We start from the raw sequence: 27,378 nt of genomic DNA on the forward strand, positions 1-27,378 counted from the left end.
GACTTGTATAAAAGATACGAATTCATTTTTGCATCTAATGTATTGATTTGATTTAAATCCTTGGTATCTATGAAAATACCATCCTTGGAATTTATCCAGGGAATTTTACAACAAAAAAAACCCAAACAAACAGGCAGTTCCTACTGAAAAAAATGAAAGGAAAAATAGCTCACATCAGCCTGTGTTGAGTAAATCGTACTCAGTGATGCGTTGAGTGAGAAAGGGGGCATCAGATATCTTCAAGTAGGTTTGACACAGACCCTATACTCTGGAGCCTCTTTGATTGGAAGAACTTCCATAATCATCAGCTTTGGTAACCATCCACATTAGGATGCAAATATTGTCATAGTTGAAACTGTTAGATTGTCTAGTAGCCATAAGGGAATCTCTCCTGTCTTGCTCACCTACATTATCCTCTGCATGCCCATTTTTCACGTATGAGAATCCATTTTGAACATCATTAGAATTTTAATTCCCTCAAGCCAAACCTCACTCAAAGAGTAAGAAAACATCTAGAAAGGGAAAATTATTAATTTAAAGCTAGACTTGTTTTCCAGCACTATGCTGTTCCCTCATGTCCTTAATAACATGAAGGAGGAATTGTATGTAACTATTCTTATGCCTTAATACCATGACTTATTTTTAAAGCAATAGCACTCAGCACATTTTCAAACTTTTTTTACTTTTTCCTGTCTGGTATTACTGCAATGCTGAGCAAGGGCTGTAAATTTAGTTCAGTAAGAATTCCATTAGTTTTTGGTCTAGTGTAAATAACACTGGGACTTTATGCGCTGCTAGTTTCCACTGCTCTGATCCATTTCTGGCAGCAGGGCTGCATTTGTTCTCCACAATGCATCCCACTCCTGACAGATCCTTGACTATGTCACAGTGCCCTGCAAAACTGAGAGTCTAATGTGTCAGCCACAGCCAGGATGGCCTAAAGTGGCAAGGGCCAAGTGTAAGGAAAGAAAAAGCCTGAAGACATAGTGCTCCAGTCTTATTAAATTATTAGCATATTTAAGACAGCTGCTGAAGTACCAAGCAAGTTTACAATAGTGGAGTAATAAAACATGTTGCTAACAGTGTTGTATCAATATTTTACAGAAATCTGGACAACTACAAGGGAAATATGGCTAAAAATTCACATTAAGAAAATTCAAAAGAAAGAAAATATTACTGCTTCAACATAGTATTTACTTCTGGGTACATTTTTATTGCTGTTTTGCCAAAGGAGTAATAACTTATTGTCAGTGCTTTGCATTGCTTTTTTTTATTCATGTCCATAAACCCTGCTTCCTCCTTAAAACAAGAGTTGTGAAGTAATCCTACCATGAAATCTGTGACCTAAGTTAATCCTTGCTCCTTAAAAACAGTTTTATGCCTCTGTTATGATAATGCTGAAGTTTGTGCTGCGATATTACCATAAAAATGATATTTCAGAATTAGCAATGCTTATGTTCTTGTTAAAATAAGAAACACTTCTTCCTTTTAGAGGATATTGAAATTCCACTTTGACAAACGTGCAAAGTAAACATAAACCAAAATAACACATAAAAGGCATTCTTCCAAATCTTCTGTAAAAGAATATAAAGTATATAAAATCAAACAGCAAAATTCTTATTCTTGCACCCTCCTAAATACACTTGACATACGGAAGCATAAACATGGAAGAATATATTTCCAAACGGGAATGAATACAAGCTCGGATATTGTCTGGGAAAAAAAAATTGCAGTGAAATTCCTCTGTGATGAATAGACTTTTTTTCTCCTCAGGGTGACCTCTACCTTCAGAATATGATGGTTTTATTATGATTAATAAATTTCATTTCCACAGAGGAAAGGAACAGTGTCAGCTTAAACTTAAAGCAAGTGGGTTTCTTTTTAAATGCTAATTTTTAAACACGTCCTTGCATGACACCAAATTTAGAAGCTCAGAAGGTTAGCAGAATAGATTCTGATTTCCATGCTGAAAATAGTAAGAGGGATTTAAACTACATTGTCACATGGAAAATCAGTAAGCTAGTTCAGTCACATAGTCATTGGTTCACTTATTCGCTATTACGCCAGCATGATTATTTCTCATTAAAATTAGTGGCATTTAAATGCTTTGTGAAATTTTACAGTGGAAAGAATCACTCTAGGTAAGCAATTTCCTAAAATTTAGGACATGCAAATGGCAAAGTATTTTGAATAAATTAATAGTCAGAGCATCTGTGTGTTATACAGAAAGTTACATCAAGGTATGTGCGTTCACAAATTCTCACCTGACAACACATGTAATGAATGATTTTTGGTGCATCGCTAATTAGAACAAGGTAAGTCCCACTCTTTTCCAGTATATCTGGAACACGTATTCAGGAGAAAACCAATGTTTGTGAGCATTTTGTTGCTATACTGGCATTGGTTCTTAGGTCACTGTACTAACAACGTACTGGGAAATAACTGGGGAAAAAATCAGCATAGCCATGCTAACATCTGTACATTTAGCTGCAAACTACCCATCAAAATCTCAGTATATGTTATGCTACTTCTCAATTCCTTCAATAATTTTCTATACAGTATTTAAAATTGCTAAAATACTACATAAAGGGACAATTTGTTGCCCACAGCGAAATACAGAGGATGAAAAATAGTAATGTATTGTGATATTTCTTTTAGAAGCACCTTCTAAATTGAATCTCTCTCTTTTAAATTATCAGCAGAAGGTATTGCTGGAGCCTCTAAAAAGAGGGAAAGCAAGGGCCTAATTGCAATTGGTTACTAGCTCTTGGGTACTAGGGCTGTACTGCCATATACAGTAGGACAGAGTGGAGCTCTGACACTGGAGACATTTGCAAGTTCCTTAATATACATACTACAGGGCTTAATAGCAGCATTAATAAGGGAAAATTCAAAGTATAAAACAGGAACCAAGTGAACACATTTTCCTGAAGTCATCTTAGCTGAACAGAAGGATTTTTTTTTTAATTATTGTATTTTTTTTAGGAATTTGAGACATATATTTTTCTCCCCAGTTTTTAAAGTTGAGATGTTCCTGGAGGAGCTATAGAGAAGAATTTATCTGTTTAAGAACTATGAAAAGCAAAGTTAAAAATCTGTTACTATCTCTGATTCACTTCATATTACAAGCAAAGTGCACTGCTTGAAAGCTCATATTTCTAAATTCTCCACAATACAATCCACTCTTTACTAGCTCTGCTTGTAACTTCACAGCCAAATAATAAAACTGTTTCTTCATCAGACCTACATGTGTTGAATCTTCAGCCAGAATAACATTAAATTACTGAAATTCTTGCACTGACAATTATTATTAAATTTCATTTTAAAAGGCAATTGAATGGTGAGACTTGGCTAGGCAGGAGAGGGTTCAGTGAGGAGTGCTTTGGTATTTCTTGCCCTTCTTGATCATGGAGAAACTGGGCATTAGTGCTGGCGGTGAGTGGCATAGAAAGGGCAACTTCTGTCTCTCCTCTGTTAGAGCTGAATGCAGAATTGCCATAAAATTTAGACAAAGATGTAAAGATTTTAGTAAAAAGAACTGGAAGGAAAACAAGGCAACAAGAGTTACCTGGTCCTACCCAGAGAAATGGGTTGGAGAAGAGCTTGGTCTAGATGACTGGATCATGGTTTATATGACTGGATAGGGCTGGGTGATAGGTTGGACTGGATGATCTTGGAGATCTCTTCCAGCCTGGTTGATTCTATGATTCTAAGAGGAGACTGCAGGGTGGCAGCAATGTTTAGGGTGAGTGCCAGGAGGGTGGAGCCAGGCTCTGGTGATGCCCAATGAAAGGACAAGAGCCAATGGGCAGAAGTTAAGGCATAAAAAGTTTCATGTAAACTTGAGGAGTATTTTTTTTCATAGTGAGAGTGACAGGAACAGGCTGCCCAAGGGGGTTGTGGAGTCTCCCTCTCTGGAGATATTAAAAACCCGCCTGGACTCATTCCTGTATAATCTGCTCTAGGTGATCCTGCTCTGGCAGGGGAGGTTGGACTAGATGAGCTTTCTAGGTCCCTTCCAACCCCTGACATTCTGTGATTCTGTGAGCTAACATATTACTCTTTCTCTTGGTCACACTATGATGATAGCAAGACAGATGTAATGGGCAGCAGAACTACTTTGTATGTGCACTGGTTACATACCACACTGCTGAGCAGTGTTTTAATCTCAATGTGTCAACACTCTCCAGCAGTGGCAGACCTTTAATTTAAAATTCTTTATCATAGCAGAGTGGTACCTGTTTAAGGTGTTCAAAGCACATGCAATTAATCCATTTATTCCATTTGGGATATTAACACCAAGCAACTTGAGGAATTCCTGACACTGAATGAGCTGTAAGTCTCTCTTATCTCTATATAGAGTCTCTCTATGTATTTCAGAAGACAAGAGTAAAAGACAGTTATCCTGCTTGAAAACAAGGAAAATGAATGAAATTTGCTGATAAAGCCACTTTCCTGTCCTTTTCATTGATTGTAAAGGCTAAGAATACTAAAATTCTCTATGCTAAGTTTTAAAAGCTCAGTGTCAAACACGAAGATCATTCTACAAGGGAGGACCATCAAATACTTTGTTCTGTACCACCTTCCTCTTCCACAAGTGATAGTGCTTTAAAGATTTGTGATATGGAGCAGGGAAATAATTGGGAAGATGCACTGGAGACAGACATCACAATGTAACAGCAAAACTTCAAGGTATACGGCAGTGCTTAACTCCTGCACACCTTGAAAGCCATGAGGGATGTCCTCTTAATAAAGTATTAATGTTCTGATGCTCCACAAAGATGAAATTTGACTGCAGTCTACCATATGCATAGCTGATAATGCAAGATCTCCATGAAAGGATCTTCATAAATACATCACTGATGAATGAAATATTGCAGGCAGTCTTTGCTTTTTCCTGAACATTGAAGAAAGAAGAAACTTGAGAAGCCTATTCAGAATTCCATTTCACATCATATCTGATGACCAGGTAATTTTCTTGCTAACTGATGGGCTTGGTTTTCAGAAGTTTTGGTCACTGGTGCTCAGACCTGATTTTAAATTGTACTTCTCTATGCCAATCTGTAGCTTCTTTTAAAGTCTGTTACCCATTTAAGGGCATCCAAAGTTGAGCTGCCACTTTGTGAAACATTTACATAAATATGATTGATATTGGTTCATTTGCAGAAATAGAGAAGTGGAACAAGAGGTGACTTTCACTGGAGCTGATGCTGAATAACTGCCATGGAACAATCTCAGAGACAAACCTCAGCTTAAAAGCTTTCTCTCAGGTTTCAGTTAGCCTTGCTGTCAGGATTTACACAAGCGTGGGGATTTCACTTGATGCTTAGCTAAAAATCTAACATAATTCCAGGCTACCAACAATACCTTTCTGTATAATCTCTAAGCAAGAAAGTTAGACTTTACATCAGCTTCATTAAAAAAGCCACTGGGGAGACCTGAGGTGACAACTAAACCCAGCTGCATTACAATGAAAACCAAGTATTTCTTTAATCTGTAAAGCACTTTCCCATTCCAATTGTATTTTGGGGCAATGAACTGCAAATACATTATTATCTTGTTCAATAATATCCTGGGTACTTTATTAATTTTTAAAGCAGACTTCTGTGCTCATGTGTGAGTTCTGTAAGGTGCAACTGTCTTTTTATTTTTGTGTGTATTGATTCATTTAATATTTTAATTGCAATATGATAATCTTAATGCATTTAAACTGGACGCTTTCTACTTGTACCTAACCTTACATACGTGCATGCTGACAAACCACCTTTCACGTGCACTACTTTCACTCTCTCAGAGAGAAAAAATAGTCTTGTTGCATTAAAAAAACCCAGTAAAGATGATGCACACATGAGCCCACACACTTGTTGAGGGCAAACACAGATTATTCACTATTTCTGTTATCAAAGGAGCTTCACATTGCAAATCCTCCATTTACAAATCACAGAACCTCAGCTTTACTTAATCTTGTCATGTTGTCACATTTGACTAGCCAAGCGAACTGACCTAGAACTGTAAGCACTGGGAAGGCAAGCTGTCAAAGAGATAATGACAAAGATGCCAGAAAGGGCTGCCAGTGTTTTCACTGGGTGAGAAAAAGGAATTAATCCATCTTCATGAAAGAAGAACAGAGAATAATCAAAGTGTTTAGTGATTTTTATCAACTGATCCAATAGCCAAACATCTTTACCACACTACTACCAACGGCAGTAAAAGCTGTAACAAATGGAATTCCATATAAGTAACCATGTACAGCAGCAGTAAAGACAGCTTTAAACTGCCAACATAAAGGACACTTGAATTTATAGAATAAGTTTCATAATGTGCATTAGTACAACACTTCCTAGACTTTCCAGAGGGGAAAAAAAATAGCAGTATAGTCTTAAATGAGCACTAGCACCAAGAACTCAGATTCCCCTTCATCTTCATGCTTTATTTTATTTGATTAGTGGAAGAGCATAATGTGATAATAAAAGCACCTCATACAAAATGGTTATTTTCCCAGTCAAATTGCTTCATGAAATTAAGTCAAACCCATAAGCTGCAATATCAAAAGGGAAAACCTTTCACAGCTGAAGAGATGTCTGTACACAGCGATTCAAAAAGTCTGACAGAACCATCTCTGAAACTGCATTCTTCCCCAGCAGCTTGGATTCTAGGTACTTCTCAGAAATCCCTTTAAAACAGTCTAATCTGATTGGCATCTCCTACCAAACACGTGAATAAGCCAGTGAGATGTATGCAAGCACATATGGCAGGATATTGACCAGCTATGACCCTTCACGTGCTGTGGCTGAGGTATGTCACAATGGGCATCTGAACCCCGCCAAGCACTTTGTCAAATATTTCTTAATTTGGCTATAAATATCTCCATATTTGCTGTTGTTTTTTGAGTGACATCAGAGGTAGTGATAGTGTTGACAGGTTAATTATAGCAAATAGGATAACTGCAATAACTTAATCAAATTTAAAATTGCCATAACATTCAAACTATTCCAGTAGTACAAACTGCAGTGTTTGCTTCTTTAAGCTCCCTGGTTTTAGGACCCATTTTTCCTAGAGCTATAAAATTTAACCACTCAGAATGTTTCATCTGTCGCAGAGACTGCATCTATCTCTAAATGGAGGTCAATAACTTCATCTAAGACCATCAGCTTCTAAAGCTTTAGAACACATTTCTTTGCACACAAACACACACACATGCACACAATTCTGCCTCCTGGGCATTATTCTGCCCAAATATTTAAACACAGTCACAATTGGACAGATGTTATATCCACTTCCACCACACTTCATTCCAGATTCAGGTTTATATATACACTTGCCTCTGTCTCTATCAAAATCATATACTACATATACACTTGGGAGAAACATAATACCAGGCATGCAACTGCACTGGATTCTTTTGTTTGTAGAGGGAAGCTGGATAACATTTAAAAATTGGAGGAAGAAAGAAAGAGTAATATAAATACAAAATAAAGATCCTGCCTCATATTTACACAAAAATCATGCAATGTAATGTGCAGACACATCCTAGAATGGACTTGGACAAGGCACTACAAAATATTGTTTCTTTATAGACTACGAATTCAATCTTAGAAAACCTAAAAGAAAAAGAAATATATTGATCATGAATTGGAAGAAATCATTAAAAACACTAAAAATTGAAAATAAACAATGTGGTGTTACCAACATGTAAATAAACCACAGGTTTATTCTGGAGCTCATTATGAATTACTGGGAGCCTGACAGGACAAGATGCTCATTGCCCCCATCAGCCAGGATTCTCAGGATTAATTCTCCCCTAATGTACCTTGTCAGAGATTTGCTAGCAAAAAATCTTAAGACATCCTTCTTAAAATTCTATCATCAAACTGAGAGGACAAACTCTGTTCTACTTCAGGTCTGTTTGCACACTCTTTAATCATGCCTGCCAGAGAAGATCTATCCCAGAAGCACAGAACCTCTTTTCTGAAGAATAATTATTTTTAGCTTCCAAATGCACTGGATGCAGTCAAGAGTGAAATATTTTCAAATTTCCCATGGAGGGATCCCTCTGTCAGATATCTGAGCAGGTTTTCTTTATGTAAAACGCATGCAAGAACAGATACAGACACATAAATAGAAATGTGTGTATGGACATGCTGTCTGCTCATTAATACATTTATTTATTCATGATTGCTTTATTCCCAAATCAAAAATGGTATCATGTCGCTGATAACTAAGTGTCCTCTGGCAGGAATGGCAAAGTATTAGGAAGAGAACAGCGAAAATTACCAGCAGAATCACCCAAGACCTCCCATTCCATTTGCTGATGAAGGTCCAACACACTGTTTCCTTCTAATATTATTGTTTGCAATCTACAAACACACACATTCTTTACAAGGAAACAATACAAACATACATATACTCACATTTCAAACATTGAGCATATTAGCAGTATCTTCACTTTATATCAATTTTACAAACAGCTGAATCACTGTAACTGAGTGTAGGAACACTAAAAAAAGCACTATTGAATTTGTACTGCAGGTGTTTTGCATGCATCTGGAAAACCACACGAAGGTTAGCTTCAGCTCTAAAAAAATGTGTATTGCTATGTATGCTCCATGTATTAAAACATAAAACAACAGATAAGGAGTTAGTTGAAAGTCAAGTTACAAATCTGAAAGACCAAATATAACTTTGATAATTTGTACCACAGGAATATGGGCCAAAGAATTATTATTTTATAAAGCCAAAAGTGTTTTAAATTCTATAACAGGGACTTTAGTGTAGAAGCAACAGAGGTTATACTTTCATTAGTTTTCTCCTTCAGATCACATTGCAAAAAAAAGGCACCTACGGTCACCTATGATGGACATGTTCATCACATGGCCAAAACCAGGATTAACAACAACATCCTATGGTTGAATCAATTCATCAGAGGCAATCAACTGGTAAACTGAAAAGTTTTCATAAATATACACAGAGATCCATTCCATTTTCTTCTCTGCTGAGTTCCCTGAATTTACTGAAAAACAAGATTGCTGTGTTTCTGACCAGAATTTCATAGAAGTGTCAGATGGCATAGATATACTATAGTCTTAGACAATTAATTTATACTTGGATGGAGAGGAGAAAATGTTTCTTTTACCAGACAAACAATTATTGCTTAGAAAAGTTCACTCTGTAAAACAAAAAATTGTTTTCAGGACAAGAAAAATATTAAAGATCACACGTCTAGCTCAAAAATTTCAAGCTAAAACATGGCCAAAATAATTACACTTGTTCTTATTTAGCAAGGCTTAGATTTATTAAGCATCCCAACTACAGCTGATTCTAATCCAAAGCTGAGAAGGAAGAACGAGAGAAACAACGAAAGTCAAGATCCAAGTCTAGTGTCAAATTTTGAATTCTCAAAACGTTTTCTTTCAATGATTTAGGACTTTGAGAAAAATCTATGTGAGATCAGATTTTACTACAGAAGAACTTTTCAGATTGCCACCAAAAATGCTATGGCTAAAATAGATTATTACATTTTTAGCATATTTTGGTTTTTGCTATAATCTTTTCCATAAACCATGTTTCTTCACTTGTTTTTATGCAGCCCACTAGGGCATAAGCAAAAAATTCTTCACCTTTCATTTATTTCTGCTAATGTAAAGCTCTGTAAAGAAACACTTCTCAATATCAACATTTAGTGTTACACTACATACTCTTTCATCCCTCAACACAGGCAGCTCCTACGAACTCAGTATATTTTCTTTTTCCATAACATTATTGGCAGAATATGTCCCAGCACTGTTACTATTTATTTTGGGTTTGATTTCTTATGTAGTGACATAATACCATCCTTACCTGAATTAATACTAAGATTGTTCAAACTCTACTGCTCAAAGGAGAGAAAACCCCTTGACATATTCAATATATTTATAAATTACCATTACCTTTAAAAAACATTGTTCATTCTTCTGTACCCACGGCTTACAACACGAAAGCAGAATAGCAAAGCAGCTAAGACTTTTTACTTACTAGAGAGCGATCCTCTGAAGACACAGACCCTCTCTCCCACTATCTTATCCATAGGATAGACTTTGTGAGTGCTTCAGGGTCTGCATTACCCTTGTGGGCAACATTTGCCCCCAAAGAGTTGAAAAGAAAATTGTTAAATCTAAGCACTTACAATGTCCTACATACAACTAAACCTTTACTCTCTTGATTACTTTGTTTGGTTTGGCTTTTTGAAAGTCACAGTCTCGATTGTACTGCACAGTTTTTGTTATAAGTTTAACATACCCTTATATACTGGGCCATATGATATTTAAACTGGAATTAAAACACCAAAGTCAGCAAAATAACCTAAAGTCTTTTATATGGCAGAACCTATAGGCTGAAGCTATACATCCATTAAACTATTCCAAAGATTTATACTCTGGACTTTCCTATGTTTTCTCTTACGATTAAATGCAGCATGTGAAAAAGGATATTGAGACCTGGATGGATGCATCAAGAAGTATCAATGATTGTTACCTGCAGAGGTGTTACAAGAAATTTCATCTGCTGCAACGAAGACGAATTGATTTCTGCAAGAGAAGATAAAATTCACAATACTGCTTGCTGACTGGGAAATGTGCTAGCTGCCAATTGACTTGATGTTTACAGATGGGGTAGGGTAAGGGTGCTTAATCTTAATGAATGTAGCAAGAAAAAGTGTTGACGTATTTCAGTACTACAGAGTTTATAAGGATCATGAGGTAGACATGCTGGGATCTTTCAAATGAAATAATGGTGACATTCGGGATGGACTATGTACAAACTCTTGCATTGGAAGCTTTAATGTTTAGTGTTACAGATGTCAATATATTTATGAAGTCTAATAAAAAAGAAACCAATATTTATATTGACATAGCTATTAAAGGGCACTACTGCACAATATGTAAAAAGCACTTTAAAAAAAATAAAACTGCCATAGAGGTCGTGCATCTGACAGGAGGCTATCGAAAGGAAAAGATTTTGCCTTTTTGATGTCTACTATGAGTGAAATCAGAAAAAGAAATTTCTGCTATTCATTAAAAAAAAAATTAAAATGATGGAGTATATTCTCATATACTGTCATCCAAATACATAGAAAAGCCTTTTGCAGGATCTCAGGAAAACAAGCTAGAGGTACAAGTAATTTAATAGAAACCTTCTCTTGCAAAATTCTTTTTTAAAACCAGGTAACATAAAAAAGAGAAATGCTAAATACGCTAATATTTCCAAACACAGAAAACTTCATTATAGCACAAATCCTGATTTGTCCTTTCTGAAGTCAAAGCAAACAGGATTTGAGTTAGTGGAAATCATGTTTAAGGATTAACATCAAATGATTCCTTTATATGCAGATACTTAGCTTCCTCAAATAATTTTTGTGTTGTGCAGGATTAATAAAGGACCTGGGTGAAGCTTTAACACATGGGTGCTAGCTTACTCCAAATGTATGTAGCTCCTCTAGTCTGCATTGCTAGTTATGGTGAAAACACGAGGTATCATGTTTTGTACAGATTTCATGCAAGAGTCTACCAAACAGCAGCTAGAAGGAACTAGTTCTACCTGTTACTAAGGACTGCCTGGAAAATCTGGTTCTGCAAGATGCTAAAAGCTCTGTCAGGCATTAAGTACTCTGAAGATCCTATTAAACATCATCCAAATCAGAAGCAAATACCTCTTAGGAATAACAAAACCTTGCAGAGTTAAATCCTAAGAGACTAAAATCTGTTTCTGTTACTTTATCTCCAATATATTACAGAGATTTTAAATTCTCACTTAGAAATCTATGAAACCTACTACTTGCAAGGTCACATTTGGGGGAAAAATCAAATTAAAAAAATTTAAAAAAATTAAAAAGGGAAAAGAAGAAAAATGACTCTGTAATCCATAGTATGGGGATAGAGTTAAGTTCAAAAGCAGGATCTGAGCATTGCCTCTACCTTATCTCAGAGGTACTAACACCTGCCATTGAGTATGAATTAACTCAGTGATCGAACTTTCCTTCTCCTTTGGATGTACGGGTTGGCAGTTTTGCTCTTTCTGTTGTCATCTACAGCAATTTCACATGCTGCTGAGATCTACCTTGCATGTAATGCTAAAGAGCAAAACTCCTCTTGGTTCCCTTTTTTTTTTTTTTTTTAAATGCAAGAGGTTAAATTTAACATTGCAAGCACAGACCTCCTCTGCATTTCATCAGTAGTATAATTTCTCAGTGTATTTACTCCTATCACCTCTTTTATTATCGCCCCTTGTGAAAACTCCACAGTAAGAAAATGGGGCCTCAGCCAGTAGCAATGTAGACCTACCAGCTATTGTTTAACAGAAAATCTGATTCATTTCTACAAAGTTACTAAACTGTCCTCCCATCTAAGTGAAACAATAAGTATTCTAAAAACTGCCTCTAAAATGGCTAGCTGAGAAACTCCTTTTCTTTGTCTCTATTCAAGACACTTGATGCTATGGAATACTGAATATTGAGACACAGATATTCTATCTTTAGATGTCAAAACAGAGAATTATCTGTAAGGATAATATGCTGGGTCAGTTACTTAAAGAAAGACCCTAGAACACTAACTGTCATTTGTCTTTTGGAATGACAGAAGTTACTGAAAGTGTTCTGAAATCTTATTCTTTCCATCTTTTTACTAATTCCTGATAGAAAATTAATTTTATAAATGTAATTAAAAATTATACTTATAAAAAAGAAACAAACCCAAAGAAACAAACAAAAAAAACAAAACTGGAACAAAACGAAACACGCAAACCCAGAAACGCTACCGCAGATATTCCTTTTTATTGTGCTTCAGTTACCAGAGAGGTTACTATTTCCCTTGTATTTTGCTTTTGTAAAATTCATTTGACAACTCCATAAATCAATTTAAGAATAAGGAGACAGTTATGTACTGATCAGCATAGCAACTGTGAGAATGACAAGTAAGCCTAGATTCTGGAGTTCAACACGCCAGTTCCATTTTTTTAGTATCTAATTAGGTATTTGTAACGATTGCAAGAAATTGTCTAGGACTTGGACGACCTGAATGTTTTTACTGCGGTGGGTTTTCATTTTGTTATATTCTGTATTATTGTTTACATAGACCTAGAGAGAGAACTGATAATCAGAGGTGTTATTATATGCCTACATCATATCTGATGTTCAGAGCAGGCATTATTCCTTAGCACAGACAGCCCCACAGCTTGCAGAAGGAATCCTTCTGAGTCAAGCTGACACTGTGGTGTATCATATTCTGTCTTAAAGTAGATAAAAATCAGATGTGGAAAAGAGCAGCTAACCTCAGTCCTTTGCACATGGAGGGTTGTTCCTTTTAAAGACCAGTTTCATGCACTGACTGCAGTGAGTGTATAAGGATTTGGAAAAAGTAAGGTATGGTGAAAATTCACAATGCGTTTTAGATTGTTGTAATGTTCCTCACCACTGCTACACTTCTTGTGATTCAAAAAAGCATGAGAAGTGTAAGTGGTTCCACATTGATTACACAGTAAGCCCTGCTCTATTATTGAGATACAGAATTGCTTCCATAATTTAATTTGTGTATTAACAGTGGAAGTATAAAGCAATTTTTTTTTACTCTTCACTGTTCCATGTAGCAGCTGTATTCACATTTAAAATCCAGAGAAGCTTTTTAATTATTTTTTTAAAATAAAATTTCTAAATTGTTACTGGTTGTAAGGGAGATTAAACAGGAAACCAACTTGAAAGAGTAACATGACAAATATATTGATCTGAGTGCACAGTTGGATAAATCCAGTGTGCAAGATAGTCATACCCTGGGTTAAGAACAACCCCAGTAATGCTGGAGTGGCACTCTTTGGCAGCCTGAGCTGTTTGATGGAAACCCCAACAGTGTGGGTCATGAAAACCTACTGCTAGGACTCCAAACGGCTATATTCCATCTGAGCAGCTATTCCCCAAAGGCAAGCACTTCTGCATGCTACTGCTTCTTTCAAGCCCATCTATTAATTTCTAATTTCTCTTAGTAAATTGAAAACTATCACTGATTTTTATCAGTCTGCTAATAGCCATGTTTTTGAAGTTGGATTAACCCCACAACATTAAAACATTTCATGTACATCCTGAATTCAGACAGAAACACAAGGCGAGGACAACTAAAGTGCTATTAAGTGATTTCTTACTTGGGGACAGTTATTGAACCTGCCTTATCCCAATCTTCAAAAGGTTCAAATATGCCCTGATTTCCTCAGCTGCATTTCCCACAGACCCTTTAGCAGATTCCTAACAAATACATTGCTCAAAGGGCCTAGTTCTGACAGAAACCCTACTAGAAGTCTTATCATCTGTTATTTCTAGCCAGCAGGTCTTTTGCCTATCAAATAAATTATCTGCTTTCTTTCTCTCTCCTTGGCAGTTAGTTTAGTGAAAACAGGCCATGATACAGCACAAAACTGGATTGCTTTATTTAAAACAAGTCTGCAGTCACAAAGTCCAAGCCTTATCTTCACTATGGCTGTTTAACATACAGACCTGCTTCTACGAAGAAACCCCACATGTGAATTTTTGCTTCTAAACTGTCCTAGAAAGATGAAATCTGTGGTAAAATGGAGAACAGCCTTAGCAGAGGATTCTTTCACAACCCTCTGCCGGTATTCCCATCTTAGTATCTTTTTCACAAGGTAAAAAGAAACAAAGGGTTTGATTTTCTGTATGTATCTCCCTGTACTGCACTTTTTATTACAGGAGACCTTTTCTTACAAGATCCCTGATGAACAACATTAGAGCTTATGCCCTCAAGAACAACTGAATGAATCATTTGAATCTAGAGAGGCACAAGTCTTGCCCTAAGAAAATGAATATCGTCTGTAAGTTTTTGTGGTGGCGTGATGTGAACAGAAGACGTCCAGCTGTCAGAATCAGAACTACACTCTGCCGAATCAAACTTTGAAGAGCATAGTATTTTCAGGTTCAACCTTATCACCTGACTAAAAGTGCCCTGTTGTAAATCAAAGCAGGCCTCTGAGTTGAAAGACAATGAAGTATCAAACCAAAATATTTGGGCAAGTGAAGAGCAGAAATCTAAGTGAAGTTTGACTAAGGTTTTTATTATATATGCAACTTGGTGAAAAATATTGCTAATTACAAATTATTTAAGTACATGTGGCCTGGGCTGCATTGAGGAAAGTGTTGCAAGCAGGGCAAGGGAGGTGAATCTCTCCCTTTACTCTGCTCTCATCAGATCCCAGCTGGAGTACTGTGTGCAGTTCTGGAGCCCCCAACACAAGGAGGACATCAAACTGTAGGAGCAAGTCCAGAAGAGGGCCACAAAGATGCTTAGAAGGCTGCAGTAGCTCTGCTATGAGGACAGGCTATGAGAGCTGGGCCTCTTCAGCCTGGAGAAGAGAAGCCTTTGAGAAGACCTTGTAGAAACCTTCCAGTAACTCAAGGTGCCCTACAGGAAGGTTGGGGAGGGACTATTTACAAGGTCTTGTAATGACAGGACGAGGGGTAATGGGTTTAAACTGGCAGAGGGGAGATTTAAACTGGATATTAGGAAGAAGTTCTTTCCATTGAGGGTGGTGAGACACTGGCACAGGCTGCCCAAGGAGGTTGTGGATGATCTCTCCCTGGAGGTGTTCAAGCCCAGGCTGCATGAGGCCTTGAGTGACTTGTTCAAGTGGGAGGTGTCCCTGCCTATGGCAAGAGGTTGGAAGTGGCTGATCTTTGAGGTGCCTTGCCACCTAAGCCATTCTATGATTCTGTGTTGGATATTCACAGAAGGTCGCCCTTCTGGATGGCCTGACTTTTAAAACATGTCTTTGCCTCTTTTTCTTTTTTTTTTTTAATTACCATGTCCAAATTTCTTCTTCATGTTCATCATATGGCAAGTTCATTCAGAGGACTAAGATATTCCATAAATATATTTGGTTAGTTCTTCCCCTTATCAAAATGTGGCATTTCCCCATTTTTCAAGACAAGCTGCCTTTATAGTCCTGCTTTTCACCAGTCACCTTAACGTTACAGAAGCAGCTGCTCCCTGCTCATCCTGAAGCATCCTGACCTTGCACGGAAGCTACATGTGTAGCTTCATCAAAGTTAAGGTTAAGTAGGTTTTATAGGTGAAATGTAGTCAACATTCTGTAATTCCTGATAGTATTTTCACTTTTCATTTCTACATGATTTTTTTTCTGTGAGCATGTTCAAATTGTCTTGACTCTCTTTTTTAATTGCTGTTAATCTTCATATTCTGAAAGCTAGTTTCAGGTTCAAGATACTCGATATTCCAAGGAGGCTAATTGTTAATATCAGTATTAACAGTATTTCTCTGCAATGAACGGTGCTGACTTTCCTTTTCCAACACTCCCCTAGCGTTTCCTATCACCCTAGACACTGGCATTAACGATCTCAGCTCCTGGAACATCAAATAGATCCCAGAACAGAGTCAGAAGTTCTGATTAATACCATCTTGGATATAACACTGAACTTTAGACTTCTTCACGTGTGGAAGTTTGGGAGTTTTCCTCACTGAGAAGACAGAGGGAAAGATTTCCTAAACATTTAACTCTAATAATTCAATGACACATAAATACACACAAGATCTATCACTTTTTCTACATCTAAATAGACTGTTTTGAAGGTCACTGGCAACTTAAAAGTACACTGAAGCTCAGAAAGCAGAAACTTACAGGAGAGATGGGGTGGGCAGTATAGGCTCACTGATGATCCTGCCTGACACAAACATCATTTGGCTTCTTGACAGCTAGAAAATTCCAAATCTGGTAGTGGAATATAGGAAGAGATTCAGAGTATGGCTCTAATGTTTTTTGCCTCTGACTTTTATCCATCACAATGCACTATTCCAACCTAACTTTGGGAAGGACTGCTTCTCTGCAGTGTCCCGCTCTGGTAGAGGATGGCTCTGATCAGCATGCTTTGTGCTACTATGTATTCATAGAATCATAGAATGGTTTAGGTTGGAAGGGACCTCAAAGATCATCCAGCTCCAACCCCCTGCCATAGGCAGGGACACCCCCCACTAGAACACTAATAAAGCATCAAGCTAGTACAGCATTTTCCCTCCTACAGTCCTGGCTCCACTACTCTTCAGATGTACAAAAGAACTCACAGCAGCGTCTGGGAAGTTTACACACTTAGGTCATTGTGTGTATGAGAATCTGTATTTGTAGGGCACATGGGACAAAGCACTAAGCGTTCTCTGTGTCATGTCCTCTCCCTAAAAGGCTGGCTGACAGACTTCTCAACACTAATTGTATTTTACACAATACACAAAAAAAATTTGGGTACACATATAATTTCACCCACCACTCCCAGAAGTCTGTAGTCCTTCTGCTTGACAAGGCAGAGCTTCCATAAAACAGAAGCTCTAACAGAGGTTAGGAGTGATTTTAAGAAATGAAGACTTGCCTAGAAGTAATCACACTAGCTCTAGGAAATTCCAAACTAAATGAAACTATAACTCACTAACATCCAGTCATTACGTTTCATACACCAGAATTCCTGGACTTTGCTTGTTTACTTCACAAAACTCAAAAGAAATAATTTTGCTTAACACAAAGGTGCACTGCCCCCCCAAAAAAATACAGCAACTGCTGAAAATGATGCAGAGCTCCAGAACACAGGCAGTTAAGATGAATGCAAACACAATACTTAACAGCAGTTACAGTGGGAAAATTTACACTATATGCCACCAGTTGACTTTGTCTGGTAGGACCACCATGGGATTTATAAATACAGTCACTATTTAGATTTCATGGTTCAGAACCTCAGCCAGTAGAACTGATGCACCTTAAATGAAAGCACTGACTTCACTGAAGCTACTCCAGAATGTGTTCTCCAAGCATTTGGCACTTATTACATAGTATAGCAATAGAATTTTGGTACATCTATGCATTCCTCCATTACATTATTAAAGAGACTTTACTTTTCCTGCATGCTCTAAACTTTAGGCTTTGTTGCTCTCATTAGGACTGCAATGTTGAGGATGTGTTTACTACAAATTCTATCATAGCTGACACTTGCTGCTTGAATAGTTTTTGAAATATTCAAGTATGGACAAAGTTTCAGAATTTTCCTCTCAAATAATTTTGTGAAGTCCTCTTCAACTCCCTCCTTCTAGTGTCCTAAATTTAAATATCAAGGATATCAAATAATTGATTTTTTTAATACTAGTATAATAACTACAATAAGGAGGTTAATTTTGCTATTATTGTGCTTTATATTCCCATTACTGCAAGATCAAAGTACATTATCACACTCACAGTGTTTGAATCACAAAACAAAGACAACTAAGCAATTTTACAGCCATACCTATAAGGAATATTAAATGAAGTAAGAATAGAGCTATAAATGGAAATTAATTCATGTAGTAACAAGCTGCAACAACATTAACAGTTACTTGTTTGACCTGATGTGTACAAGAAAGTATATCCTACTTTTAGACCTCACCACATCTGAATTCTGTGTTCAACCTAACTACTAACAATGATGCCAAGTCAAAGAGGAAGATATGTATATTTTACATTCACTTGGCTACTCTGCTTTCACTGTCAAAACAGAATGTATCTCCTATGCCCATCATCCCTGACCATTTCATCACATGCTCCTGGCTAAGATTTTGAGGCAGGTCTTGGAAGCATATGGAGCAAAACCCTACATCAAAAGCAATGATTGTAGCTACTTCTGTATACATTACCTCACAGAAAACACTAAATCTCATCTCATTTGTACAAGCAAAAGCAGCTCATCCATCTGTCCAGACTCAGCTGCCACTCCAGAAGGCCTTGCTGTCTCCAGAAGGCATATCTGTCTTCATAGGGGGGCTCACGTACCTCTCCAAGGGCACCACATTCCTGTTTCCAGATGCCTTAACCAAGCCATTAGTTTGACTACCAAGTTAGTCACCTCTGCATTGCTTTTTTAACTTATCTTCTTGGTGCCTAATGCAGGACATGTCAGTGTGATTTTGCCAATTACAAGATGTTTCTAACATAATTCACACTTCCAAAGACAGCAGGAGACAGGAAACTTAAGAAATGTCCCTCATTAAATTTTATCCTGTCACCAGTCACACAACTTCCTGAACAGGAATAATTCGTTTTAATACCAAAACACACTTTTTGCAATTGTGAAAAGCTCATCACAAAGAAAAGGGGGAAAAAAAAACCCTTAAGTATTCCAGGCAGTAATGGAAATGTGCACTCCTAAGACCAGTAATATGTCTGTATTTTTCAGAGAGGAAAGGACAGGAAGGAAGGGAAGAAAGGAAGGAAGGGAGGGAGTGAATGGAGGGAAGGGAAGAAGGGAGGGAGGAAGGGAGGGAGGAAGGGAGTGAGGAAGGGAGGGAGGAAGGGAGGGAGGAAGGGAGGGAGGAAGGGAGGAAGGAAGGGAGGGAGGAAGGGAGGGAAGAAGGGAGGGAGGAAGGGAGGAAGGGAGGGAGGAAGGGAGGGAAGAAGGGAGGGAAGAAGGGAGGGAGGAAGGCAAGGAGGAAGGGAGGGAGGAAGGGAGGGAGGAAGGGAGGTGGACAGACACCTTTTTTAGCACTTCCACTGAACTAACTAAATAACCCTTTCAGATACTTTAAGAGTGAGATTCCTTTTAGCATAGCTTCATATTAATGCTGTAAAGAATGTTAGGATAACGATCAGATGTCTGTACTGCATCCAGTGTAGGCGTAAGGCCTCCACAGAAATGTCTTGTATATGAGCTTCCCTCTTTCTCTTCCCACTACCCCTTAAAGACTGTATGAAGAAAATTTCCAGCAAACTGATGCTGTACTACATTTTAAATCTATGCATTTGATTTCCTAATTAATTTATAAAAATCAAAGCTACGTTACCTGCTGTATCAGTGGAATTTTTCTATGCATGAAGGATTATATAATATTGTAGAAGAAAGATAATATATAAGATAGTATAAAAGCATTTATACATAGTATAAATCTGCATATTTACCTGGAAGAAGAACACACTTTGGTTTTGGTTTGGTTTTTTTGGGTTTGTTTGTTTGTTTTTGAAGTGGATCGTAACATTTTAAAGTGAATATTAAAACTTACTGGTGAAATTTTGAATGTGACATAAATCATAGTGAGCACAGTGACATAATTGCTCTGAGATTATCAAAGAATGCCTTAGGTTTTCAAAGACCTCAGAGATTATCTACTTCAACCTCCCCACCATAGGCTGGGATGCCTCTTAACTAGATGCAGCTGCTCAGGGCTTCATCCAACCTGGGCTTGAACATTCACAGGGAGAAGGCATCCATGATGTTCCTCAGCAACCTATTTCAGAGCCTCATCACCCTCATACTGAAGGATTTCTTCCTAAGATTCAGTCTAAACCTATTCTCCTTCAACTAAAAAACATTCTCCCTTGTCCTATCACTATACAGCCTTATGAAAAGTCACTCTCCAGCCTCTCACTGTGAATAACACAGTCTACACACCTAATCTAAGTCCCTGAGGACTTAGAATCATAGAATCAACCAGGTTGGAAGAGACCTCCAAGATCATCCAGTCCAACCTATCACCCAGCCCTAACTAGTCAACTAGACCATGGCACTAAGTGCCTCATCCAGTCTTTTCTTGAACACCTCCAGGGATGGTGATTCCACCACCTCCCTGGGCAGCCCATTCCAATGGGAAATCACTCTCTCTGTAAAAACTTCCTCCTAACATCCAGCCTATACTTCCCCCGGCACAACTTGAGACTGTGTCCCCTTGTTCTGCTGCTGCGATCCAGTAATTTTACTTCCAAAGTGCTCCATGTCAGCAAGGTAAAATGATCTCATTGTGATCCAAGACTGCTAAATTGAAGTTTTACCATTACTATTTGAAATTTTTATTAGTATATTTTGGACATCTTTTTCACCCTCTTTGGGACGAACAGTGCCTTGTGTAAAGAACAAATACTATGTCCAGCATAAGTCTGAACAAAATTTGTACTCATTGGGAAGCTTATTCTTTACATATTTTATGTTTGTTTCTGATTTTATAACCATTATTATGCTTTGCTAATAACCACCATTTTATCCCTGAGTTTCCTAACATACGGAGGTATGATTACAAACTTCTTTAGGAATTATGAATAGCAACAACTATTTCCCTTTACCGTCTTTTAAGGTTTGAATGATAACATTGTTTTGTTTTGTTTTTTTCATATTGTAAGTAAAATACCATACATATGTAAAACTTGCCAGGATTGTGTAAGAATTCATTCAAGAAACACAAAATGCAGTTCAGAGGCTGGTACATGTTTGGTTTAAATGAAGACCATACATTTTGCTGCTTGTAGATTAAACATCCTATAGCATTTTTCACAGAAGAGTTGTTCTTTAAGATACAAGGGTAGCCCTTCTACTTCCATACCTGCTGTGCACTATTCTTACAAACTGCAGTTTTGCTGTATGTTCCTAGACTATTAGGCACTTGACAAGCCCAAAGGTGTATACATTTTTTTTTCTATTTAAATGCCTCATCAAAAGCTATAGACTCCCTTGAGGTAAGAAGCACTCCAGCAAAAACCTGCATCTAAATTGCCTTTTTCTTGATTAATTTAATCTACATTTCAAGTTTATTCTTACAATACATCCTTACCTTGCCTAAAATACATTGCAAATTGCATGGCTAATCCACGCAGACTATATCCAATTCACTCCATGTTTTATTAGTAACATTTCATTCCGTCATCTTCTCTCTCGCTCCTTCACAATGCTCTTAATTCCTTCTTCCTTTTAAAGTGCTCACAGTGGAAAGAGTCAGGCTGACAATAGTTATAGCATGCTCTAATCTGCCTCTTTGTGGTCTATCAAGTCAATGATCTGAGAACTAAAAAGTGTATAATTAGACACTGACATGTCCAAAGGAACTCTTATGGCCTATCATGTCACAGGCATTGACCCAATAGACTGTAACAGTTTTGGTCTGTTGAATTAGGAATCGATGTTTTAGTAACTCCCTAACTCCATATTTATCCAGTCTGTTGAATACAATACAGTTGAAAATGTTAAAGTCACACATTCTTTCAATATCCTGCAAGTGAAGTAGCAAGTCCCAACTATTGAAGAGGTAATTCCACCTTTTCCCCTGCCCTGCTTTTAGAGGAAAAGCATGCACAAAAACCCATCACAGGATTAAAGTTATTACTGCAATTATTTTCAAAGATTATTTTTTTAAAGTAAGAAACTCCTAAGTCAAAGTTCATGCTATATAACCTGATGTAAGCATCATAATAGGGTCACTGACTTAATCTCTTTTAACTGTAAATATTTAATTGTTCCCGTTATGTTCATGAAGAAACTGGCAGCAAAAGCCCTCAGCATCTTTAATCTGGGAGCACTTTAAGAAGCCAGGTGTGGACATGTAGGCTTTAGTGGTTCTCTACCTTCTCTCTCAATTTCTTCTTTATGATTTCCAGCATGGATGCCAAATAAGATTTTACAGTTATAGCAAATGCTTTCCTTCTCTACAGAGTTCCTTAAAATATTACACAAGAGGAGAGTGGAAATCACAGGAAAGAGAAACAGAAGCATCATGTGAAGAATACAAGCTCTGATGTGATAGACATTTCATAGTCAGGGTTTACTACCATTTTGGGCCAAGAACCCTAAGCTTCTTCATAGCTATATTACCTTAGGCTTGAACTAGTAGACTAGTTTTAATAGCTATATGGCTATGACACGAACAGTGGTAATACATGGAGGTGAATTAAGCCCTCAAAGCATCAGAAAACATGTTACTTCTACCAGATGTTGGAGGAATGTACTGTAACATCCAACTTTACAAAGCAGCTTCCTAGACTTGGTAAGAGATTATGTTTTTATGAAGTGCAATTATTTGCCACGTTTTTCTATATTACTGTGACTCTCTGTGTCTCATCCCAAAATGTTCTATTTAGAGTATTTGAGAATGAACCACGTGTCAATCTACCCAATACATTTTCATTTCAGAAAAGTCCTACAAAATTACTCCACATGAAACTCCCTGTTCACAGAATTTTAAACTCTTCCATTACTATTTTTTTCCTCTTTCACTGCCTTTATTCATAATCACCCACTTTCACTTCCTAATTCCTTCACTAAAACATACAGTTATGGCTATAACATGACTTGTATACTCCAGTCATTCCCCAAACAGTGATCTGAGAGATGAATATGGATTAAGAAATACTAATGTGATGCCAGTGATCCTCCAGTTTGCCACACATCAGATAGAGACATAAAGAGACACAAGCCTAATAGGAAGATGCCCAAATCCATTACCTCTCTGTAATAGCCAAGTGAACATTTTCATTTTTATTTGCAGTAGTAGCGAATAAACAAGCTTTAACAACCATACAGGATACCCAGAAAACATCATCACAGCAGACCTAAGTCTCTGAAGAAGGAAAGTATTACACATACGTTATGTTACTGCTGTTACAAAAGCTAAACACCAACTTTGGAGCTGGTCAGGATGCTAACTGATCTCATCCATTCTCAAAATTGGAGTATCCTAGGAAATGGGCTAGACAAGTTTTACTTATACATCCTCTTGTCACCCAAACTGCTCTACTTCTCAAGATTCAACTCATATGGGAAACTCACAAAAGGCTTGAAATGTGTAAGTGAAGTAGACAAGTTATCACTATATTCTATTCTTTTTTTACTCTTCCAATCTGATTACTTTAAAAATTAAACTGTATAGAAGTGATTCTTTCCTACATCTTCCAAAGGCCAATAATGAAATGAAGTATGACACTTTAAAATGTTTATCTTTCCATAAAATTATGTTATGCAAAATTAAATTCTGACTAAAGATGCAATTATATTTGATATGCTCCCTAAAAACCTACATTGTCAGTATATATCACTATACACATCCTCAATAAGAGAAAATAATTTGAATAAAACTGTAGTGGGTTTTGTTGTTCATTCACAAAATAGAAGATGTTGATGCTTATGATATACAAAAAACATAACCTACATCCACAGGACCTCACATTTTATATTTTGGGTGTTTTTATCATTCATTCTAGTTTTCCATTCTTTAATGAGCACACTTCCAATGAAATAAAGCCTGTGTCTATGTATTTTAGATTAATCTGACCACAAATATGAAGTATTACCCTCAACTACTTGCTCAATGAGAACTGGAAAACATATTAAACTATACCACTGTGGACACTAGCATTTAGACAAAAGAAGGAATACTCCACTTAGGTATGTTAAAAACGCAAACTATTAGAATACCAATATTTTACTGGGGCTAAGACTTCAGAACTGTAAGATATACCACCTTCACATGACAAAATCTCCTGACTCAAATTCATACAGAATCCTATGTGTGACCACAGAACATGTAAAACAAACTGATAGGGAAGAAAAAAAAATAGATTTTTTTTCTTTCTACAAGGTGTTATGTGCAAAATATTTTGGAATATGCCTTGTTGGTTTTTAAAAGAAAACAAAACCCAAAAAAAGAACAAAACATAAGGGGGACCCAAGGAGAAAAAAAAAGGAAGAAAGAAAAACAAGAGTTCAAGCTTCCAGTGATGAGGGATCCAATCCAGACAACAAAGAAATCAGTGAGAATCTTTCTATTGTTTGAAATGAGATTTAAATTTGATACTGTATTAGAAGAAGGGAATTAGACCCAAAATACCTCTATACTTTTGTTATGTCTGTGTGCTTCTGGATGTGTGCATGTGCTTGCGGGTGAGTGAAGGATGGAGAATGTGTGTCTATATATGAATACACAATCACACATATATAAACACACATAATTATCATTATTAAGTGTAACAGAGTTAGCAAGCAGTAGAAGCAAAATGACTGCCTTCAGACAAGGCTAGTTTACTTGTAATGGGGTTTTGTTTTATTACACTACCATACACACTTCCACAAATACTGCTGACAAAGTTAATATGCAAAAAAAAGAACATTTTTCTTACTCCGATTGAAGATGCAATAATCATATCATAAACCACAAAACCAATAGCCAATCAATGTGAATAAGTCTGCCCATAGGCTTAATTCAAGCAAGCCATTCACTGAGCTATGTGATGGATCTGTCAAATCCAATACAGCATTACAGACATACTAGCAACACCAAGTGAACATGCAATGACAAAATGACAATACGCCCCACTGCCATGCTTTGACTTGTTCTACCTCACAAATCTAAAACTTGATGACTTTGCTAGTTTCTCTTACTTCAAGCTTTAACATAAATCTAGCTGTATTTTTATTTATTTATTTAAAAGTATTACACCAAAGCTGCACAAACATCTTACTGACATCTGACTTAGGTTCTTTTGCACATCTTTCCAAAGACCTTTCCCCCAGGATTTCTCAGTTGAACGAGTCGGGCAGAATGGTGAGGAAGATCTATAGACCAGTGGGTCCCCTTTTATCAGTTATAAGAATTGGAAAATTTATCAGAAATGTATTAAATAATGGAAAGCTAAGTATGATTTTTTTTTGATCCACCTCTGCCAAGAACTTCCAGTCTTTAAGTGTAATTTAGTATAAAAATCCAGTTCTAAGTTGTTTTCAGATGATATTGCTTCACAAATAAAACAAAACATGCCTGTTGGATAGTTTTGTTGGATTTGGTTTACAACACCAGTAAATCACTGAAGAAATCTGCAAAGTCTCCCTCTGCTGTGAAATAGGTTTTAGAACTGCATGATTTGTCCTTAGTTCTTAGGGGTTTGCACTGATTTGTTCCATGAGATTTTCTTGCCACCTGATTCCCCCTATATATCTGTCCTTCGCCTACTTCCACCTGTGACAAACAAGGATACCATTTCATTTTTTTCACAAGAGAGTTCTCTCACAGTGATCATTATCCACTGACTTGGTATATTGATCCTGAACTCACGAATCCTTCTGTTAACCTTTATTTTTAATTTACCAAAACATCTCTGCAATCTAAAGGTTTCCTCCTTCTCTCTCCTGACTTAAGAAGCATGTCGAATATGGAACATTGCCATTCATTGCGTATATGATCTGTGATCAAAAAAAACCAAAACAACCCAAAATATTTTTTATTCCTTAAACTAATATTTCCATTAAATATTAAACTCATATTTCCATGATATAACAACTGCTTCAGTACCAAGTACTCTCTGGTCCTCTCTTTGTTTTTCTGGGCATTGTTTACACATAAACAGTGAACATATTTCAAGTGCAATTAAAGTAAATGGGGGTTCAAAACAACACTAATAAGAGTGGTGTATAAGGAGATACGGAATCTTCATTATTATCAGAGGATAGCAGATGATTACTGCATTAAGAAGAAAAGATATGAGCAGTTGTACTGAACAGTTTTTCAGCACTTTCAGTATTAATAATTCACAAAGGTTGCTAAATTAAGTTCCTTACAACAACAAAAAAAAAGGGGGGGAAAAAAAAGTTAATCAAATTAAGCAAAGTGTAGTTGTGGCAATCAGAGGTATCCATGTTTGCACATAGTTACCCACATGAAAAGAAACGATTATTTGTTTGTTCTCTGTGCTAGTCTTAGGATTCTCCCATAAAGAAATTCAGTTAAAATATTTGGAAATAAAAAGAAACCATTAGCCACTTGGGGGAAGCAGATTGAAGATGAGAGTTAACCACATTTAAAAAGAGAAGCTAAATTGGAAAAAAAATCCAAAAGATACAAAATTCATTTTAAGATATTTAAAATTATGCAAGCAAAGACAGGTTATTACCATTCTAATTACACCCAGAGTGTATCTGAAAATTAGCCTTTTTTCAAAAAAATAATTAAGGGTTATAACAACTGCATTACGACTGATGCCAGCTCAAGCTCCCTTCACAGCATTTAAGAGCCCTACCTTAGACAAATCCTGTACTTTTTGGTGTCAGCATAACTCCTAGTGATCTTGACTCTCTACCAAGAGCAGAACATGTGAGTGACTGATGTTACAATCTTACAGCATTTAGTTGGTTTTATGCAAAGATACCTTAATTCATAATTAAAATATTTTTAATTATCTTGATATTGTTCCATTTCTCTACATAGCAAATAGGTTTTCAGAATTCATTTTGTCAGAGGAACGAGCACCCTACAAAATGACCCAGGGACACCTGAATGATACCTAGCCAAAAAATGCCTAACCAGAGGAGGTTACTTATAATTTTGTCCTTTCAGTTTTTAGAAACAGGAATTGTTTTGCATTATAAGCTGACAGAAAAATACTCGAGCTGCGACATGCTAACACACCTTTGTGGAAATGAAATGAAACTACTGAGTAGCGCTTCAATCCTTGCAGGTTACCCTAAATAGAAATAGTACATTGCGACCAAAGTGCATACGAGCACATCTCTAGTTGATACTACTAATCCAAAATGAATAGAAAGTAACTTGCTTACCTGTCTGACACAGCATGCCTCAG

The 27,378-nt window shown here is 36.8% G+C and overlaps 1 protein-coding gene across 36 annotated transcripts in view; it reads right to left on the reverse strand.

The window, feature by feature from the left end:
- Positions 1–27,378, reverse strand: part of RBFOX1 (RNA binding fox-1 homolog 1) — a 1,229,664-nt gene that overhangs the window by 5,824 nt on the left and 1,196,462 nt on the right. For 9 of the 36 annotated variants that reach the window (XM_064153053.1, XM_064153054.1, XM_064153047.1 and 6 more), the window contains one exon: positions 10,510–10,562. The exons of the other annotated variants lie outside the window; for them this stretch is intronic. In XM_064153053.1, the coding sequence (XP_064009123.1) occupies positions 10,510–10,562 (53 nt within the window). The remainder of the gene's footprint in view (positions 1–10,509; positions 10,563–27,378) is intronic. 36 annotated transcript variants of the gene reach the window in all.

This window comes from Pogoniulus pusillus, chromosome 13 (assembly GCF_015220805.1).
Source record: "Pogoniulus pusillus isolate bPogPus1 chromosome 13, bPogPus1.pri, whole genome shotgun sequence".
NCBI lineage: Eukaryota > Metazoa > Chordata > Aves > Piciformes > Lybiidae > Pogoniulus > Pogoniulus pusillus.